At 38.3% G+C, this 16,146-nt stretch overlaps 1 protein-coding gene across 6 annotated transcripts in view; it reads right to left on the bottom strand.

Annotated features, from left to right (window-relative positions):
- Nucleotides 1–1,060: 1,060 nt before the first annotated feature.
- Nucleotides 1,061–16,146, bottom strand: part of LUBEL (Linear Ubiquitin E3 ligase) — a 371,419-nt gene continuing 356,333 nt past the window's right edge. For 5 of the 6 annotated variants that reach the window (XM_067145435.2, XM_067145441.2, XM_067145437.2 and 2 more), the window contains 3 exons: nt 12,796–12,962; nt 11,689–11,857; nt 1,061–1,345 (listed from right to left, as the gene is read on the bottom strand). In XM_067145435.2, the coding sequence (XP_067001536.2) occupies nt 1,316–1,345; nt 11,689–11,857; nt 12,796–12,962 (366 nt within the window). In that variant the 3' untranslated portion in view covers nt 1,061–1,315. Of the gene's footprint in view, nt 1,346–11,688; nt 11,858–11,879; nt 12,049–12,795; nt 12,963–16,146 lie in introns of all 6 variants that reach the window. The other variant, XM_067145436.2, reaches the window with a different exon arrangement.

Here is a 16,146-nt window from a genome sequence, read left to right as displayed (position 1 = left end):
AAGCCTGCCAACAACTTGGCCGACAACTCACGCTAGGGAATCTGGTTCAGATTATGTTAGAGAGTCCATTTGCCTGGAACACAGTAAAGGCAATGGCGACAAGCATTATGGGGATGAAGGAAAAAGAAGAGAAAGGAAGAACTTAACATTATACATCACTCCATTCTGATGTCATGCCGACAAGCAGTTCCAGAATGGTCTGAGTGAAGAGGGCAGGGGTTTTTAGTTGGTGGAAATCCAACTCCCACACGGAGTGGTGCCTTTAAAAGATTTTCCCCTGCCATAACAAAAAAACAAAAAAAAAAGAATACTACTACTACTACCTGTTTATGTTTCCATTGAATTCACTGAAATTTGGGGGAATTTTGTAGGCGATTTAAACTGACAAAACAAAGAATCTGTCTAATTTCAAGTTCAAGAAAGTACATTGTTAAATGAAATTCAGGAAACTCAAATCATAAAAATTTACCAGTGTTTTGCCCCAGTGCAGCATGGGCTCATCAGTTGGATACCGCATCTTCCCAAGACTGTGGCCGGCAAGCACATTGGTAACGACACCACTGCAAGCTATCCTGTGATAAGCACAATGCAGTGCCGATGTACTAGAGGAGAATTGAAAGTTATTTAGCTATCTCAATCGGAAGCCATATTTTTGGTCAATGTACATTGTTGTTTATTTTAATGGAGTGAATTTTCATGATCTGTGCAGTGACTTGTCCTCTGTTCACTGCTCATGTTGCAAGTTAAAAGTCTGCTATAATCATTTTGTGAACTCTGATGATGACTGCATGGTGAAATATGTATTTCCTATCTCCTGTAGATCCTCTTCCTATTCAGAAGCAGATACTTTTTGCTCTGCCCAAAAGTACACTTTCCATTATCCTCCTAGTAACAAGTTTTTCTATTAGTAGTGATATAGTGCATGCAACGAAGACATGGACATCGCGTGGTGCTCTCATTGACGCCAACAACATAGTGGGATGGGTTCCTCATAAGTCTTTTTACCTTTGTTTCTCAGTGGAATATTTCAGTATAAGGATGTGTTCATGAAAACGCTTCATTAATTTTTGTAATAATGGTAATTTATTTTTATCTAAAACAAGTAATAAATGTACATAATAATCATATGAAAATTCTGTAACATGCCATATCAGTAAAAATGAAAAATGACTTTGTCTTTAGTCTTTCTTCACATGTAGTAAGTAATACATCAAACCTTCCTGTTTTCAAATTTGATTCTGCTCAATTTCAGAGTAGACATAATGCAGCATGGCTCACATGCAGAAGTTTTGTTATTAACTGTCAGCCATCAATCTCAGTCTAATGGAATTTCTTCTTGAACCACCTGAAAATATAAGGACTGAAGTTACTGAAATTTGTCATACCAATAACAAAAAACAAATAAACTGTACATTTGTTGTATGGAAACTACTATAATAATAATAATAATAATAATAATAATAATAATAATAATAATAATAATAATAATAATAATAATAATAATCCCACCTGAACTCATAAACCCCCCAACAATCCTAGAGGTGGAAACAGCACTCAAAGAGTTGAAAAATTATAAGGCTTGCGGAGAAGACCAAGTTTTCGCAGAAATGTGGAAATATGCCAGTGATACAGTTCCAAACATCCTTACACATGGCCCTAACAAAAATCTGGATAACAGAAAAGTTCCCCGAACTTTGGACCACAGCCATAATCCACCCACTCCACAAAAAAAGGAGATAAAAGCAATCCAGATAATTACAGAGGTATCTCTCTCTTAGACTGCACATACTAGATTTTCTGCAGAATCCTATACAGGAGGATCAGAGAGCAACTAGAGGAAGAATTAGGTGAAAACCAAGGAGGCTTCAGACCTTGGAGAAGCTGTGCAGAACAAATCATCACTTTAAAATTAGCCATAGCATATTACAAGAAGCAAAACAAACCTCTTACACTAACCTTCGTGGACTTTAAAAAAAGCCTACGACTGTATCCATAGACCTTCAATGTTGAAAATTTTAAGAAATTTCGGGCTCCATCCAAAATTAATCAAATTGATTGAATTCACCTTAACCCATATGCATCCACCCGCCCTTTGCTCTGACATTGCTAGGAATCCGCCAACTTTTTAGTATGCAACCTGGGTGTTGCAAGCTTTCGGTTAAAACAGAATAGTGGGTGATCGACTGTGCGTATTATCATGGGACCTGTTGTATATTATTGAGAAATTCCACACTATTGCTCATGACACCAAAAACAGAACAATACAGAAATATAACACATAAAAAATCCCTTTGAAATCTTAAATTTTTCATTACCTTATATCACCTCAGAAGTTCTTTAGTGTGTGTTATGGCCTTAATTATACGGCACAAGCCTAACATTTGCCTGATTTGAAATAAGGAAATAATAGAAAACCAATACGACATGAGCCTAACATTTGCCTGATGTGGAAATAAGGAATTAATGGGAAACAAATCACGAGTAAGTGAATGAAGAGATTCGAACCTATATCCCAAATACGAACTTTCAGCCGTATGTCTCTCTCGGTGTATTATTATTATTATTATTATTATTATTATTATTATTATTATTATTATTATTAAGTCTGAGGATCAGTGGTAAAGTGTTCACATCCAGGTACCAAGATTGTAGGTTCAAATCCGGCAGTCACAATCGGATCTTGAGGGGCGGGAGAAAGTTCATTCGGCATTCCATGTCGTACGATATTACTACGCGAAAGATCTCTGGTGATATATTTCGTTTTCATTCATGCACAGGATCACTAATAACTTCTTCCTCACTAATACTGCTGAAATCAGAGCCTAAAACATCAAATATGCTTTGAATTTCGCTATTACTGAGCATTTCGCGCGAGCAAGCAACTTCCTTCTCAGTCATCCATCTTGTCAACAACAGAATACAGATTTCTCGATCGATATTTCAATCAATTCTCTTTGCCAAAGTTGCATACCAGAGCACTCTGGGGACACTATGAGACACCAAGAACAGATTTCCAGTAGAAATGTTTCCAGAAAAAGCCTACAGATGTCACAAACGTCTCTAATATGCGACCTTGCACTCCGGCGTACCAGTCCGCTTACGGAGTCCTGGCCCAGGTGCTCGAGCGCGTACCAGTCCGCTTACGGATGCATTGGGGTTAACCAACACTAAATCAAAAGTCAAGTTCAGAGGGGAATTCTCTGAGCCATTCATCATAAAAACAGGCTTAAGACAAGGAGATTGCTTGTCACCACTGTTGTTCAACTGTGCCTGGAATATATAATGAGGGAATGGTACAAGAGTAACCCAAAGAACATCCAGATTGGAAGACCCAAAGACAACATAAGTTTAAATTGCCTAAGTTTTGCCGATGACCTTGCTCTCTTGTCCAACAATATTCAGGAAACCAGACAACAAGTTATATCACTACAGGAAATAGCACAGAAAATTGGTCTTGGAATATCTGTTGAAAAGACAGTAATCATGTTTACCGACCCACCACTCATAAACAAAATTGCCATAGAAAACCAAGAAATCAAAATTGTAGATAAGTTTTAATTTCTGGAGAAATCATAACATATAACCTCAATGAAAAGCCAGCATGGCATAACAGAATAAATAAACTGACTAGAGCACAATATGTCACCAAGAATACCTACAACAAAAAGGGCATGTCAAGAGCAACATTTTTTTTTTTTTTTTTTTTGCTAGAGGCTTTACGTCACACTGACACAGATAGGTCTTATGGCGACGATGGGATAGGAAAGGCCTAGGAGTTGGAAGGAAGCAGCCGTGGCCTTAATTAAGGTACAGCCCCAGCATTTGGCTGGTGTGAAAATGGGACACCACGGAAAACCATCTTCAGGGCTGCCGATAGTGGGATTCGAACGTACTATCTCCCGGATCAACAAAATTAAAACATTACAAAACAGTCACTCAACCAGTAATAACATACGCAAGCGAAACCATCTTCAAAACAACTAACACTGCACAAATAAACAAAATACTCAAGAGAGAGAGAAGAATCATTAGAACGTGCATCAATAAATCATACCAAAAAGATGGACACTGGAGAGTAGCTTCTAATGAAACAGTCTACAAGGAAATGAACCAGTAATGAGCACAATCAGGAAGAAACGCATTTCATTTTTTGGACATCTAATCAGGACACCAGAGAACAGGATCATCAGGAGAATAATAGAAAAATTATGGAATAGTAAGTGCAACATTAAGTGGATTACAGAAATCAAGGAAGATATGGATGAACTACAAATTACAGTGGAGGACCTAAGAAATAAAACCGACAAAATCAAGAAACTCACAGACAAACAAACCAGACTGCAAATCAGAATCAACAAACAGACAATAGGAAGGGTGATTTCCGATGAAGAAAGAAGGATAAGATCAGAGAGAATGAAGAAGTACTGGGCTGACAGGAAACTGAAAAATTCTTTGTATAAAGTTGGCTAGAGTGGTCCAATGAAGGCCATAAAATGTAAATAATAATAATAATAATAATAATAATAATAATAATAATAATAATAATAATAATAATAATAATAATAATAATAATAATAATAACCAGAAAATGGCTGCACAGTTTGGGTCACGTAGGTGCGAGCTTGCATTGAGGAGATAGTGGGTTCGAACCCCACTGTCAGCAGCCCTGAAGATGGTTTCCTGTGGTTTCCCATTTTACACCAGGCAAATGCTGGAACTGAACCTTAATTAAGGCCACGGTCGCTTCCTTCCCACTCCTAGGTCTTTCCTATCCCATTGTCTCCATAAGACCTCCCTGTGTTGGTGCAATCTAAGGCAAATTGTAAATAATAATAATAATAATAATAATAATAATAATAATAATAATAATAATAATAATAATAATAATAATAATAATAATTCTCCAAGTGTCCTCTAATTCTGGGAAATGGATGACAACAGCAGAGCCTCAGGGCTAGGAAGCCCATGCTGCATTCTTCTTATCTGAACTACCCTGATCATCTTTATTTCTCCCTCATTTCATGACTCTACTCGTTCTAACCTGACATCATAATTGATCCTCTCCCCTTCTCTGTACCTCTTCCTGTGGTGGAGGTCAAGTACACTCATACATTCTCTACCCATCAAAAGAGATAACCAATACTCATAGAGCAATATGCTGTAGTTAGTTGCACACCTAAACATGATGCAAACTTCATGCCAGACAGAGTCCAAATTAAATAGGAAGTATTATAAGCAAAACGTACTTTAAAATGAAATTCAATTAGAAAAAACAGTAGCCTACCAGATAATTCTTTCATCCATTTCAAAATAATTTACTTCAGTAAGTGAAGTATTTTAATGCCTTTATTGCCCTTATTGTTTGCAATCAATATTGCTCAGTTGTTAGCTTTACAATTGAACATACTGCATAGGAAGTGCATGATAAGTTTTGATTAGCCCTGCAGGATGGATAGTTAGTTACTTATCTCCTATGCTCTAGATTGCAAAATCTGTGGCATTTCAGAGGGCAAACAAAACCAAGTCAATAGATTTAGGTACGTGAACCAAATATTTCCCAGAAAGAAATTCTGTCCCTTCTTATGCATGTATTTTTCCTCAGTTGTGGTTAAGAGGAGAGCAAAGTTTGATAGTCTTAGAACTAATAGTTTCTTAGTTATGAACTTACAAAATGGGCCTTAAAACTTGCAGGCTTCATGTCTGGATGCCCTCAACATCATGACATATACTTTTCAATAGAAACCGTATTTTTCTATCACATTCCCAAGGCTTATGTAGAAATCCAAGGTAACATGTTTGTTCTTCACTATCCAGCAGGTACACACAGATCTATGGCAGGCACCTACCCTCCCAAAAATACCATAGGGTGCTACAGCCCTGATGAGCCTCTGTTTATCAAACATCCGCTGCTCAGCTCAAAGACATGCCGATTATGAGGTGACGCACGGCCAGTGTGACAAGTGCTCTCAGCCGTTATTCTTGGTTTTCTGGACCAGGGCTGCTGTATCATCAGATAGCTGCTCAGTTGTTCTCATGTAAAATGAGTGGACCTCTAACCACCCCTCAGATCCAATTAAAAATCCCTGGCCAGGTCAGGAATTGAATCCACGGCCTCCAGGTAAGGGGGCAGGCTCACTATCCCTAGATCGCAGAGTGGCTATAGGAGGCACCGACAGCACTTAAAAAGGAAAGTTTATAAACATGTACAACTAGATTAAAATTAATTAATTTCTTTGTCAGCAAAGAGATTGCCACATAGTAAAACAGACTAAATGCCACACTGTTAACAGATCTTTGTGATTGCCTATTGGTGATTTGATATGCATCCTGTCCAAGGGATGGATGTATTGAACAGTTCTAGAGACAAAGTGTAGTGACATAAGGGGCAACTGTTACTTTAAATATACTCTTACAGATCTGTAACATAGTGCATGCAACTGTTTCTAGCTTCAGGGTCATCTGTTTATGAGCCCCCCCCCCCCCTCCTGCCCCCCTCTCTCTCTCTCCCTCCTTCATGGCCTTATGTCCAATTACTTGTGCTTGGCACTGTGGCTCAATTTTATGTCTGGATGCCTTTCCTGATATGGAAGAATGTATATGCTATTGAGTGTTTCTGTGGTGGTTAGTTGTATAGTATCGTGAGCCAAAGTAATTAACCAGGCACGGATAAAAATACCTGCCCAGACAGGAATTGAACCCAGGACCCTCTGGACCAAAGGACACAATGCTGATCTTTCAGCCAAGGAGCTAGACTGCCTGTTTGTGTTCTGTAGGATAAAAATGAGAATGCATGTTTGCTATTGCAGATCCCGTGCTCAACTAGGATAGTTGCCTACTTCAAATTAATTTTAATGCACCTGTAGCATGATACAAGCTACTTTCACCTTCACAATTGTCTGTTCATCAGCTGCAAAGTATGGCATGTTATGTGGATATACAGTATTAAAGAAATGAACAAAGTGTATATATTCTTTTTGATAGTGTCTGATGACCATAATGTGCTGTCCATACATTCACTAGTGTGTATAAATACCAATAAAATACAGTTGAACTGAGTACAATGAATGTTTCTTAGTACACACACATAATGAGAAAAAGAAAAAAAGAAGAAAACAAGATATATTGACGAAGCTAGGCCTCACTGTTACACAAGTACTGGTTTATTCAAAAATATTAATTGTTTCCGGATTATGGCACCTTTCTTTCAATGTGATGGATTATTGTGGTTTACTCAGTTTGTGAGTTGAATCTGTAACAATTTTCTAGGAATCAGAATAGACTCCATCCAACTAATATATTGTTGCTTAAAGGAAACTTTTCACTCCTAGTCCCAGATTTCTTTGATGTGTGACAGTCTAACATTTAACATCAAGAACAAATCTGATGAGTTAGAGTTGAATTTACAGGTCATTGTAAATTGTTTTCTTATACCTGAAACCAACCCAAGCTGAGAACATATACCCTCAAATTAACAAGTTTAATAAGGATAGGCCATACTACTGAAAGAAAAAGAAAATTACCAAGCCAAGATTTATCTCGAAGACCATTTTTGACTATAATTCTGCCCCTCTTCAACTCTACTCTCTCTAGCTATGCCCTCTGTGTTTTTTTTTTTTTTTTTTACTTTGCACTATTCTCTTCACTTTACAGTAAGGTAGATTTAACACTATATCTGACAACTTTTTAGTTCTCTCTGAATGAAGTGGCTCCACCACCAACACTTATATTCCATCTGGACAAACACAGCTACATCTTTTGCAGAAAGAACAACCAGTGACTGATTTGATATACCTAACATTTAAGTATCGACTGCTATTATAGAGACTGAGGCTGCAAGATAATTTTTTATCATGAAATGATGGGTCATGGTGAATGTCAACTAAGAACATGAAAGCCATATGCAGAAAGATAGGAACTTGGGTAAGACCCTGTATTAGAATAAACACAATGACAGGTAAGTGTATGAAAAGGAAGCAATAGAAATAAGACAGGAGGACAAACAAGTAATGAATAGTCGTATAAAGAAGGATAGGAATACATACGAGGGTGAGTCAATAAATAAGTCGTAAACATGTGTGTGCTTTATACCATTTGAAATTATGCGCGCAGTTTTGCCAGCAGATGGCAGCATATATATGCTTGTTGTACGACATCTTGCAGGCACTCAGTCAGTCAGAGGCTGTTAGTGCACGATGGGAAATGTGTTGCATGGCTGTACACGAGAAGAACAGCGTGCAGTTGTGTGTTTTTTGTGGGCCAAAGGACTGTCCACAGAAGAAGTGCATCGCGAAATGCATCCCGTCTATGGTGAAAACTGTTTCTCACAGAAAGCTGTGTTCAATTGGATCCAGAAGTTTAACCATGGAAGGAAAAGCATCAGAGATGGGGAGCGTCCTGGTCATCCTGCGGAGGTGTCAACTGCAACCACATTGCAGCGTGTGGATCAACTCCTGACTTAGCCCCCAGTGATTTTCATCTGTTTGGGTCCCTAAAAAATCGTTTGGGTGGCTGTCATTTTGATACAGATGATGCCGTAATCTATGAGGTTACATGTTGGCTGCAACAGCAACCAAAGAACTTCTTTGCTGCTGGCTTTCAAGGACTTGTAAAGAGATGGGATAAGTGCCTGAATGTACAGGATGAATATGTGGAAAAGTGAAATAAATGTCAGAAAGTTACTTTGATTATTTTTGCCTCAATTCGGTTTTGTGACTTATTTATTGACTCGCCCTTGTATCAATGATAAGTCAGTGTGGGAGAAGGAAGCAACAGAAAGAAGAGGAGCAAGAAAAAACAAAATAGGCATTGCCACCCATTTTGATAGATCTTCAGTCTTACTGTGGGAAGTGTTAGATGAAAAGAAAGCTGGATAAATATAGAATACCCTCCTGGTGAAAACTCAAGAGGTACGTATTCCTATCCTTCTTTATATGACTATTTGTTACTTGTTTGTCCTCCTGTCTTATTTCTGTTGCTTCCTTTTCATACACTTACATGTCATTGTGTTTATTCTAATGCAGGGTCTTCCCCAAGTTCCTATCTTTCTGTATATGCCTTTCATGTTCTTAGTTGACATACACCAGATGACCCATCATTTCATGATAAAAAATTATCTTGCAGCCTCATGATGAAGCTGGGAAGCTGAAACAAGGTCTATGAGGGCTGAGTGACTCAGACGGTTGAGGCACTGGCCTTCTGGCCCCAACTTGACAGGTTTTATCCTGGTTCAGTCTGGTGGTATATTTGAAGCTGCTCAAATATGTCAGCCTCGTGTTGGTAGATTTAATGGCATGTAAAAGACCTCCTGCGGGACCAAATTCTGGAACCTCGGTGTCTCCAAAAATATGTAAAAGTAATTAGTGGGACATAAAGCAAATAACATTATTATTAAAAACAGATGTAGAAGAATTGGAATTGATCTACGAAAATAGCAGTGTATAAAGATGTGGAGATGGTCTTTGTCCCTTTTTACTCCATATAATGTAAGCCTACACTTACTATTAATTTCTAAGAGTTGGTGTGTGGCCTCCGAAGAGGCCTGATGCAGGTCTTTCGAGCTGACGCCATTTAGGCTACCTGCGTGTCTATGAGAATGGGGCCCTACCTGTAATGAATTCTAGTGATGAAGACAGCACGCACACCCAGTCCCCGAGCCATTGGAGTTAACCAATGAAGGTTAAAATCCCCGACTCGTCTGGGAATCGAACCCGGGACCCTATGGACCAAAGGCCAGCACGCTAACCATTTAGCCATGGAGCTGGACATTTAAACTAGTGATAGCAGTGATTAGCAAACTGAGTACTGGTAGTTAATCCCACTTTAAACAGTTAATAAAAACTCTGACAGAGATCACTGTGGGTGGAGGCGGCAGAATAACACCCACGGTATCACCTGCCTGTCGTAAGAGGTGACTAAAAGGAGGCTCCAGGGGCTCTTAACTTGGGATCATGGGTTGGTGACCACAGGACCCTTAGCTGAGCCCTGTCACTGCTTCCACTTATGCTGGGCTCCTCACTTTCATCTAACCTATCTGACCTCCCTTGGTCAACTCTTGTTCTTTTCCGACCCCAACGCTATTAATTTCCGAGGGCTAGGGAGTCCTTCGTGGCCCTTGTCTTGCTTTGGCTGATACCTTCATTTTTCAAAGTGTTGGACCCCTTCCATTTTCCCCCTCTGATTAGTGTTATATAGAGGTTGTTTGTGTAGTTGTACTTCCTCTTAAAACAATGATCACCACTACCACCACAACCTCTGACGAGAGAGCAGGCTGTTTACAGTATGAAACTGACTGAAGAAAAGCTAGCAGAATTGGCCAGATTTTGATTTAGAAATATGTAAATTAGCTTATGTCATTCCTGTACACATTGTACAGTTTTCATCAGGTATGGCCTTATGCCTGCATCAATAATATTTTCATAAACAGAAAACTTATAATTGTATTTGGAATGTATTTCTTTATTTTGTTTAGCTAATTCATGGAGGCTTGTAGAATGAATGCTCTTTTAAGCAAAATATGTAATAAATGTATTTAAAAAATAAATCCTTGTATAATGAGGTATTCTAGATCCAATTTGCTCACTTATAAACACTTATACATAACATTGGTGCATCCATTACTGGAATACTGTACTCAGTCATGGAATCTAAACTGTACTCTTTTCATTTTTAGGACAGAGTCTGTCAAACATAAAATTTTATGTACTTACTCTTACATAATTGGTATCCTCTCCACTACTGCATAGAATATGAAACTGGAAAACTCTTTTAACTTACAATATATTAGCTTCATAAATTATGTAACTTAAAAATAAAATACTCTGAATTATTGGAGAAACTGAACATCTAGGCAGCAATAATAATAATAATAATAATAATAATAATAATAATAATAATAATAATAATAATAATAATAATAATAATAATAATAATGGTGTGTGGCCTCCAGAGAGGCTTGGTGCAGGTCTTTTGATTTGACATCTGTAGGCAACCTGCAGGTTGTGATGAGGATGAAATCATGATGTAGACGGCACATACACCCAGTCCCCGTGCCAGGGGAATTAACCAATTATGGTTAAAGTTCCCGGCCCTGCCAGGAATCGAACCCAGGATTCCTGTGACCAAAGGTCAGCACGGTCACCATTTAGCCATGGAGCTGGACAACATCTAGGTGCATAAGATTCAATCAGTTTTTTGAAACCAACTGGCATAAAAAAACAATATGCCTTCCACAGTTCTATACAGAGAATGATGCAAAATGTGAATTAGATATTGATATTTTTAACTGCTCACATCCTATACTTTTTAAAAATACCAGAAGAGATAATGTGCCAAATACATAACCTTTAGTAAGCTGGATTTATTTGACTCACTGTACTATTAATCTCATTATTGTTATTACAATACCAATTTCTCCCTTATAGCTATGTAATGATGTCTTAGTTACAGGGACATGTACTGTAACTTGGTCAATAAAGTCTTATCATCATTATTATTATTATTATTATTAACATAAGTGCTTTTACCTTCTTACCTTCAATAGTATTTATCTAGACCTTCCTTATGGATTTTAAATAATTAATACTATCAAATAACAAAACTTAAATAGTCCAGATACTATTCTCATTTTTTAAAATAAGAAGTTAGCAGGTCCTAAGTATGGAAACACTGACAAAAGTTATTGTGACAGACCTTAGCACAGAGAATCCTGTATTGATCATCCGTTGTACTTGCTTCCCTGGCAGGCAGGGCCTTGCCTCTGCGTCTGAGCTCCTGTTGTACATCCACCAGATCAAAAATACTGATGGGGTCAAGCTTGTGCCTTGTTATCAGTTCCACTAAATATTCTATGTAGTGTAGCCTGAACAGAAAAGAAAAAGTACCTTGATCAGTCTCTCCCGGAAGACATCCACTGGCGTCCCGTATGGATTGGGTGGCATTCGCTTGTGCGCTCGTTTAATAACTGTTTCAAGATCATCATTGCTTAGGATGCTAAGCGTATCCAACTTGTTCCTCTGGATGAGAGAACTTAAATACTCTAGATAGTGCATCCTGGAATGATAAGATTAACACTAGTTTGTGAATTAATCAAAGAATGCTAAAGAAAGATTAAGATGTTTTGTGAATATTATTTAGCAAGGTTTTGTGATATAATATTACAGTGAACTGAAACATTGGTATTATGAAGAAATATATTTAATTTATTTTGAAATGGAACTTGATGTTCATCATAATAACTATTGGGGATTTCAGTCTAAAATCTCCTCCATTCTTTTACATTTTCACAGGCATTCTATATGATAAATTTAACTTGTTATTAAATAGCACTAGTTACAATTTTTCAACTTCAACACCGAAAAGTATGCAGCTTCCCTTTTCATTGATTGATTGATTGATTGATTGATTGATTGATTGATTGATTGATTGATTGATTGATTGATTGATTGATTGATTGATTGATTGATTGATTGATTGATTGATTGATTGATTTTTTTAATCAATACAATGTTGTACTATCTCACTCTCAGTTGCTTTTACAAAAAGAACCTGTTATTCAATTTTAAATTATTAGAAAATGTCCATGACCATAAATAAATTACCTATAGTCTGAAATGCCTGTCTTATGTTTACTTCTCTTTCAACTAAGGCTGACACTGCTTATAGTTATATGGCTCTATTGTTGCTTAATTTCAGTCAATGGCAGCAGTGCCTTGGCTCACAGACTAGTTGAGTACAGCTCACACAAGCGAATGCAGCACACCAATCATGGGAGACAGAAACTATCAAAATCAGTCTAACCTGCACAGACCAGCATGACCTTCAAGCACATCTCCATTGCAGACAGCATCTATCAGTCCAGTTGGAGTCTCTTTTTGTACCTGGACCAAGCAATTTAGAACCTTTCCTTCATTTTGAGTTGTCTTGAGTTCCTCAGGAACATCTGTGTCATATCTTATATCATTTTCCTGTAATAAGAAAAATTATAACTAGAAAATAATTTACCTAGTGAACTCAAATAATGTAATTTTTATAATTTAATAACTTCTTGTGGATGTCTCAGACCCCTGTGACCAGTTATATTTCTGATTCTGATACAGTATTTCCAGGATCACTGAGAAACTTCATCATACTGATGAAATAATAATTTGAACATTGATGTCCACTGTGTAATAATATTAATGTGAAAAGAATGGAAACATTAACCTCCCTTCTCTCTCTCAATTTTAACAATTTCCACAATTTACCCGGAACTAATGTAGAATATCTTTAATTGCAGTGTAGAACAATATGGTGTGTTTTGTCTCTGCTTTCTGTCCCAGCTTTTCAATATGCCAATATGGAACAAACATTCATAGAAAATGTATATTGAACTTTCACAATCCTGCTTATAATTTAAATGACATTTCAGGGTAGCCTAACATTCTTTTTGAAGCATTAATAATTATTTTCAATCCCACTGTACTACACACTTGTTTATCTTTATGATTCCTCCATTCAACATGTCAATAAGAATAAGTCACAATGTTTTGGTCCATTACATTGCCTTGCTCTCTCATGTTTTTTTTTCTTCTTTTCACTTCCTTTTCTATGAAATTCTTATTTATATATTTATTTCTTCATCAAACACCACACTGTTGAACAAATACAGAGTTTTCGTGCATTGTCTTTGCTGCAGATAATACATTCCATCCTCTACATTGCCTTTTCCTCTCATTGGTCGGTTGTCCCTTAGCAATTGTCAAGCAGTATAGGAGGAAGACAATGGAGAAGGCCCAGAATGAGATGGATGGATACAGTGAAGGAGAGTATAGAGAAGAGATGAGTAAAAGTAGAAGAAATATTGGAGGGAAGAAGGGAGTGGTAGAAAGATAGAAAACCGTGGAGGACCTTGATTCACAACCTGACCCAGAAGACTGGAAATGGGAAGATAAGAGGAAGAAGAAGAAGATGATGATGAATATTAGGGAAAAATGGAAGGGTATGTAAAGGTACTTAAAGCAGAAACAGGTTCTGAGAAGGACATTCCAAGTATCATTAAGGAAACTGGTGAGTGTATATGTGAGGACTTACAGAAGGCAGAAGTATTCAGTCAGCAATCCAGGCAGAAGAGGTGACTAATGCTACTGAAGTACTGAATTTTATGGATGATAAAAATACTTACAATAAAGATACAAAAATTGTAAACTAGAAAAGCAGCTGGAATCGTTAAGATTTCTGGGGATATACTAAAGGCTATGGGTTGGGTTATAGTACCATATCTAAAGTACAGTACATATTTGATTACTGTTTGCGTGAAGGAACTATACCAAATGAATGGAAAGTTGCTATAGTAGCCTTAGTGTTCAAAGGAGAGGGTGATAGACATAAAGCAGATAATTATAGGCCAGTCAGCTTGACATTTGTTGCACATAAGCTCTGGGAGATCACTCTTTCTGATTAGTTCTGAAATTACTAACTAGTCTGATAGAAGGCAGTTTGGGTTTCGGAAAGGTTATTACAGTCACGTTCAACTTGTGGGATTCCAGCAAGTTACTACAGATAACTTAGTTTCAGGAGGTCAAATGGGCTGTATCACTACTGACCTATCCACAGCTTTGATAGGGTCTATAATGGGAGACTGCAAATGAAAATGAGGGCTATTGGAGCGGTTGAATGGGTGGCCGAAATTTTCTAGAAAACAGAACTCAGGGTAGGCGAAGCATTAACTGATCCTCTTACTGATAAAGAGGGGGTGTCCATGTCCTGCAGTGCAGTATTATTGGACTTTTATATTTTTCTTATGTAAATAAATGATATTAGTAAAGAATGGAATTACAGATAAGGCAGTTTGCAGATCTTGTTGTACTATATAGATTAGTACCACCATTGTCCGGTCCCAAGTCTGGAATGGGAAAGGAGGAGGGTTGGCTGGCTTGGCAACCAGCCGTAAAAACTGCTAACACTGAGTGTCGAGCAGCGGTAAATAACTCGACCCCCCATAGGGACCAACGGCTTTGGGCGGATGAGCCCCTTTGGGTGGGATTATTGTCCCCTCAGTGTAGAAAATGACACTGGAACCCATCATCTGTGTTTTTGGCCCAATGGCAGAATGGACGGAGGAACCTCCTTTTTGTGGTTCTCAACGGCCGTCGAGGCGGATGAGGTCAAGCCAGACTGACTGTCTCAATGGTATTTTGAGTCTATGGCAGTCCATTGCAGTTGTGGTACTAGAACCTGCACATCGCATTTCATTTGTGCCATAGGGTATAGTTCCGAGATCATAATGAGTGGGTCACTTCCTTGCAAGCTGCAATCCACCTTAAACAAAATCCCGCTTGTGGCACTTTTTCCTGCTGTCACACCCTTCAACTCAAGTCCAACGGCAATGGGATAAGGATGGTGGAGGCAGGTTTTCGGGTTGAAACTAAAAGCCTCTAGTTTGGACCTGCACATTGGCAGCAGATGTGTGATAGTCATATTTCTGAGAACCCTTGAGTACTTAGGAATTCGGTCCTGCATCTGTGGTTGGGCAGGCATGTTTAGGATCACCACTGCCCACCCTGAATGGGGAAGGACCTAGAAAATGTGGGCTAAACATCAGTAGTCACACTCTTAGCTGGCTGGGAGGCTGCACCCAACAGGTCGCCCCTTATGCGGTCAAAAAACGAAGATTACCAAAACTTTAATTGTAGGAACCTGGAATGTTCAAACCCTACTTGATTTGAAAGATAATAACAAACTTGAGAGAAGAACAGCGCTTGTCACCCATGAGCTTGGACGAATGAACATTGATGTTGCTGTCTTAAGTGAAACTTGACTGTCCAGCGAAGGTAAACTTACAGAGTTCAGCTCAGGTTACACAATCTTCTGGGAGGGAAATGATGAGGGAGAACACCACATTCATGGTGTTGGATTCGCTGTGAAGACGACATTGGTGAGTGATTATCAGCTAATTCCAACCGCTGTCAGCGGAAGAATTATGACTCTCCGAATCCCACTCTCTGGAGCTGAACTTATGACCCTCATCTCTGCATATGCTCCCACCTTGGATGCTAATGTAGAAGCTAAAGACCAATTCTACAATCTGCTGAGCACTACCATCACCAAAGTACCACCAAGAGGCAAGCTCTTACTACTTAGCGATTTCAACGCGAGAGTTGGTAAAGATTG

This window comes from Anabrus simplex, chromosome 4, assembly GCF_040414725.1.
Source record: "Anabrus simplex isolate iqAnaSimp1 chromosome 4, ASM4041472v1, whole genome shotgun sequence".
Classification (NCBI taxonomy): domain Eukaryota; kingdom Metazoa; phylum Arthropoda; class Insecta; order Orthoptera; family Tettigoniidae; genus Anabrus; species Anabrus simplex.
The sequence above is the reverse complement of the archived record's forward strand: the minus strand, read 5'-3'. Positions and strand labels throughout refer to the sequence as shown.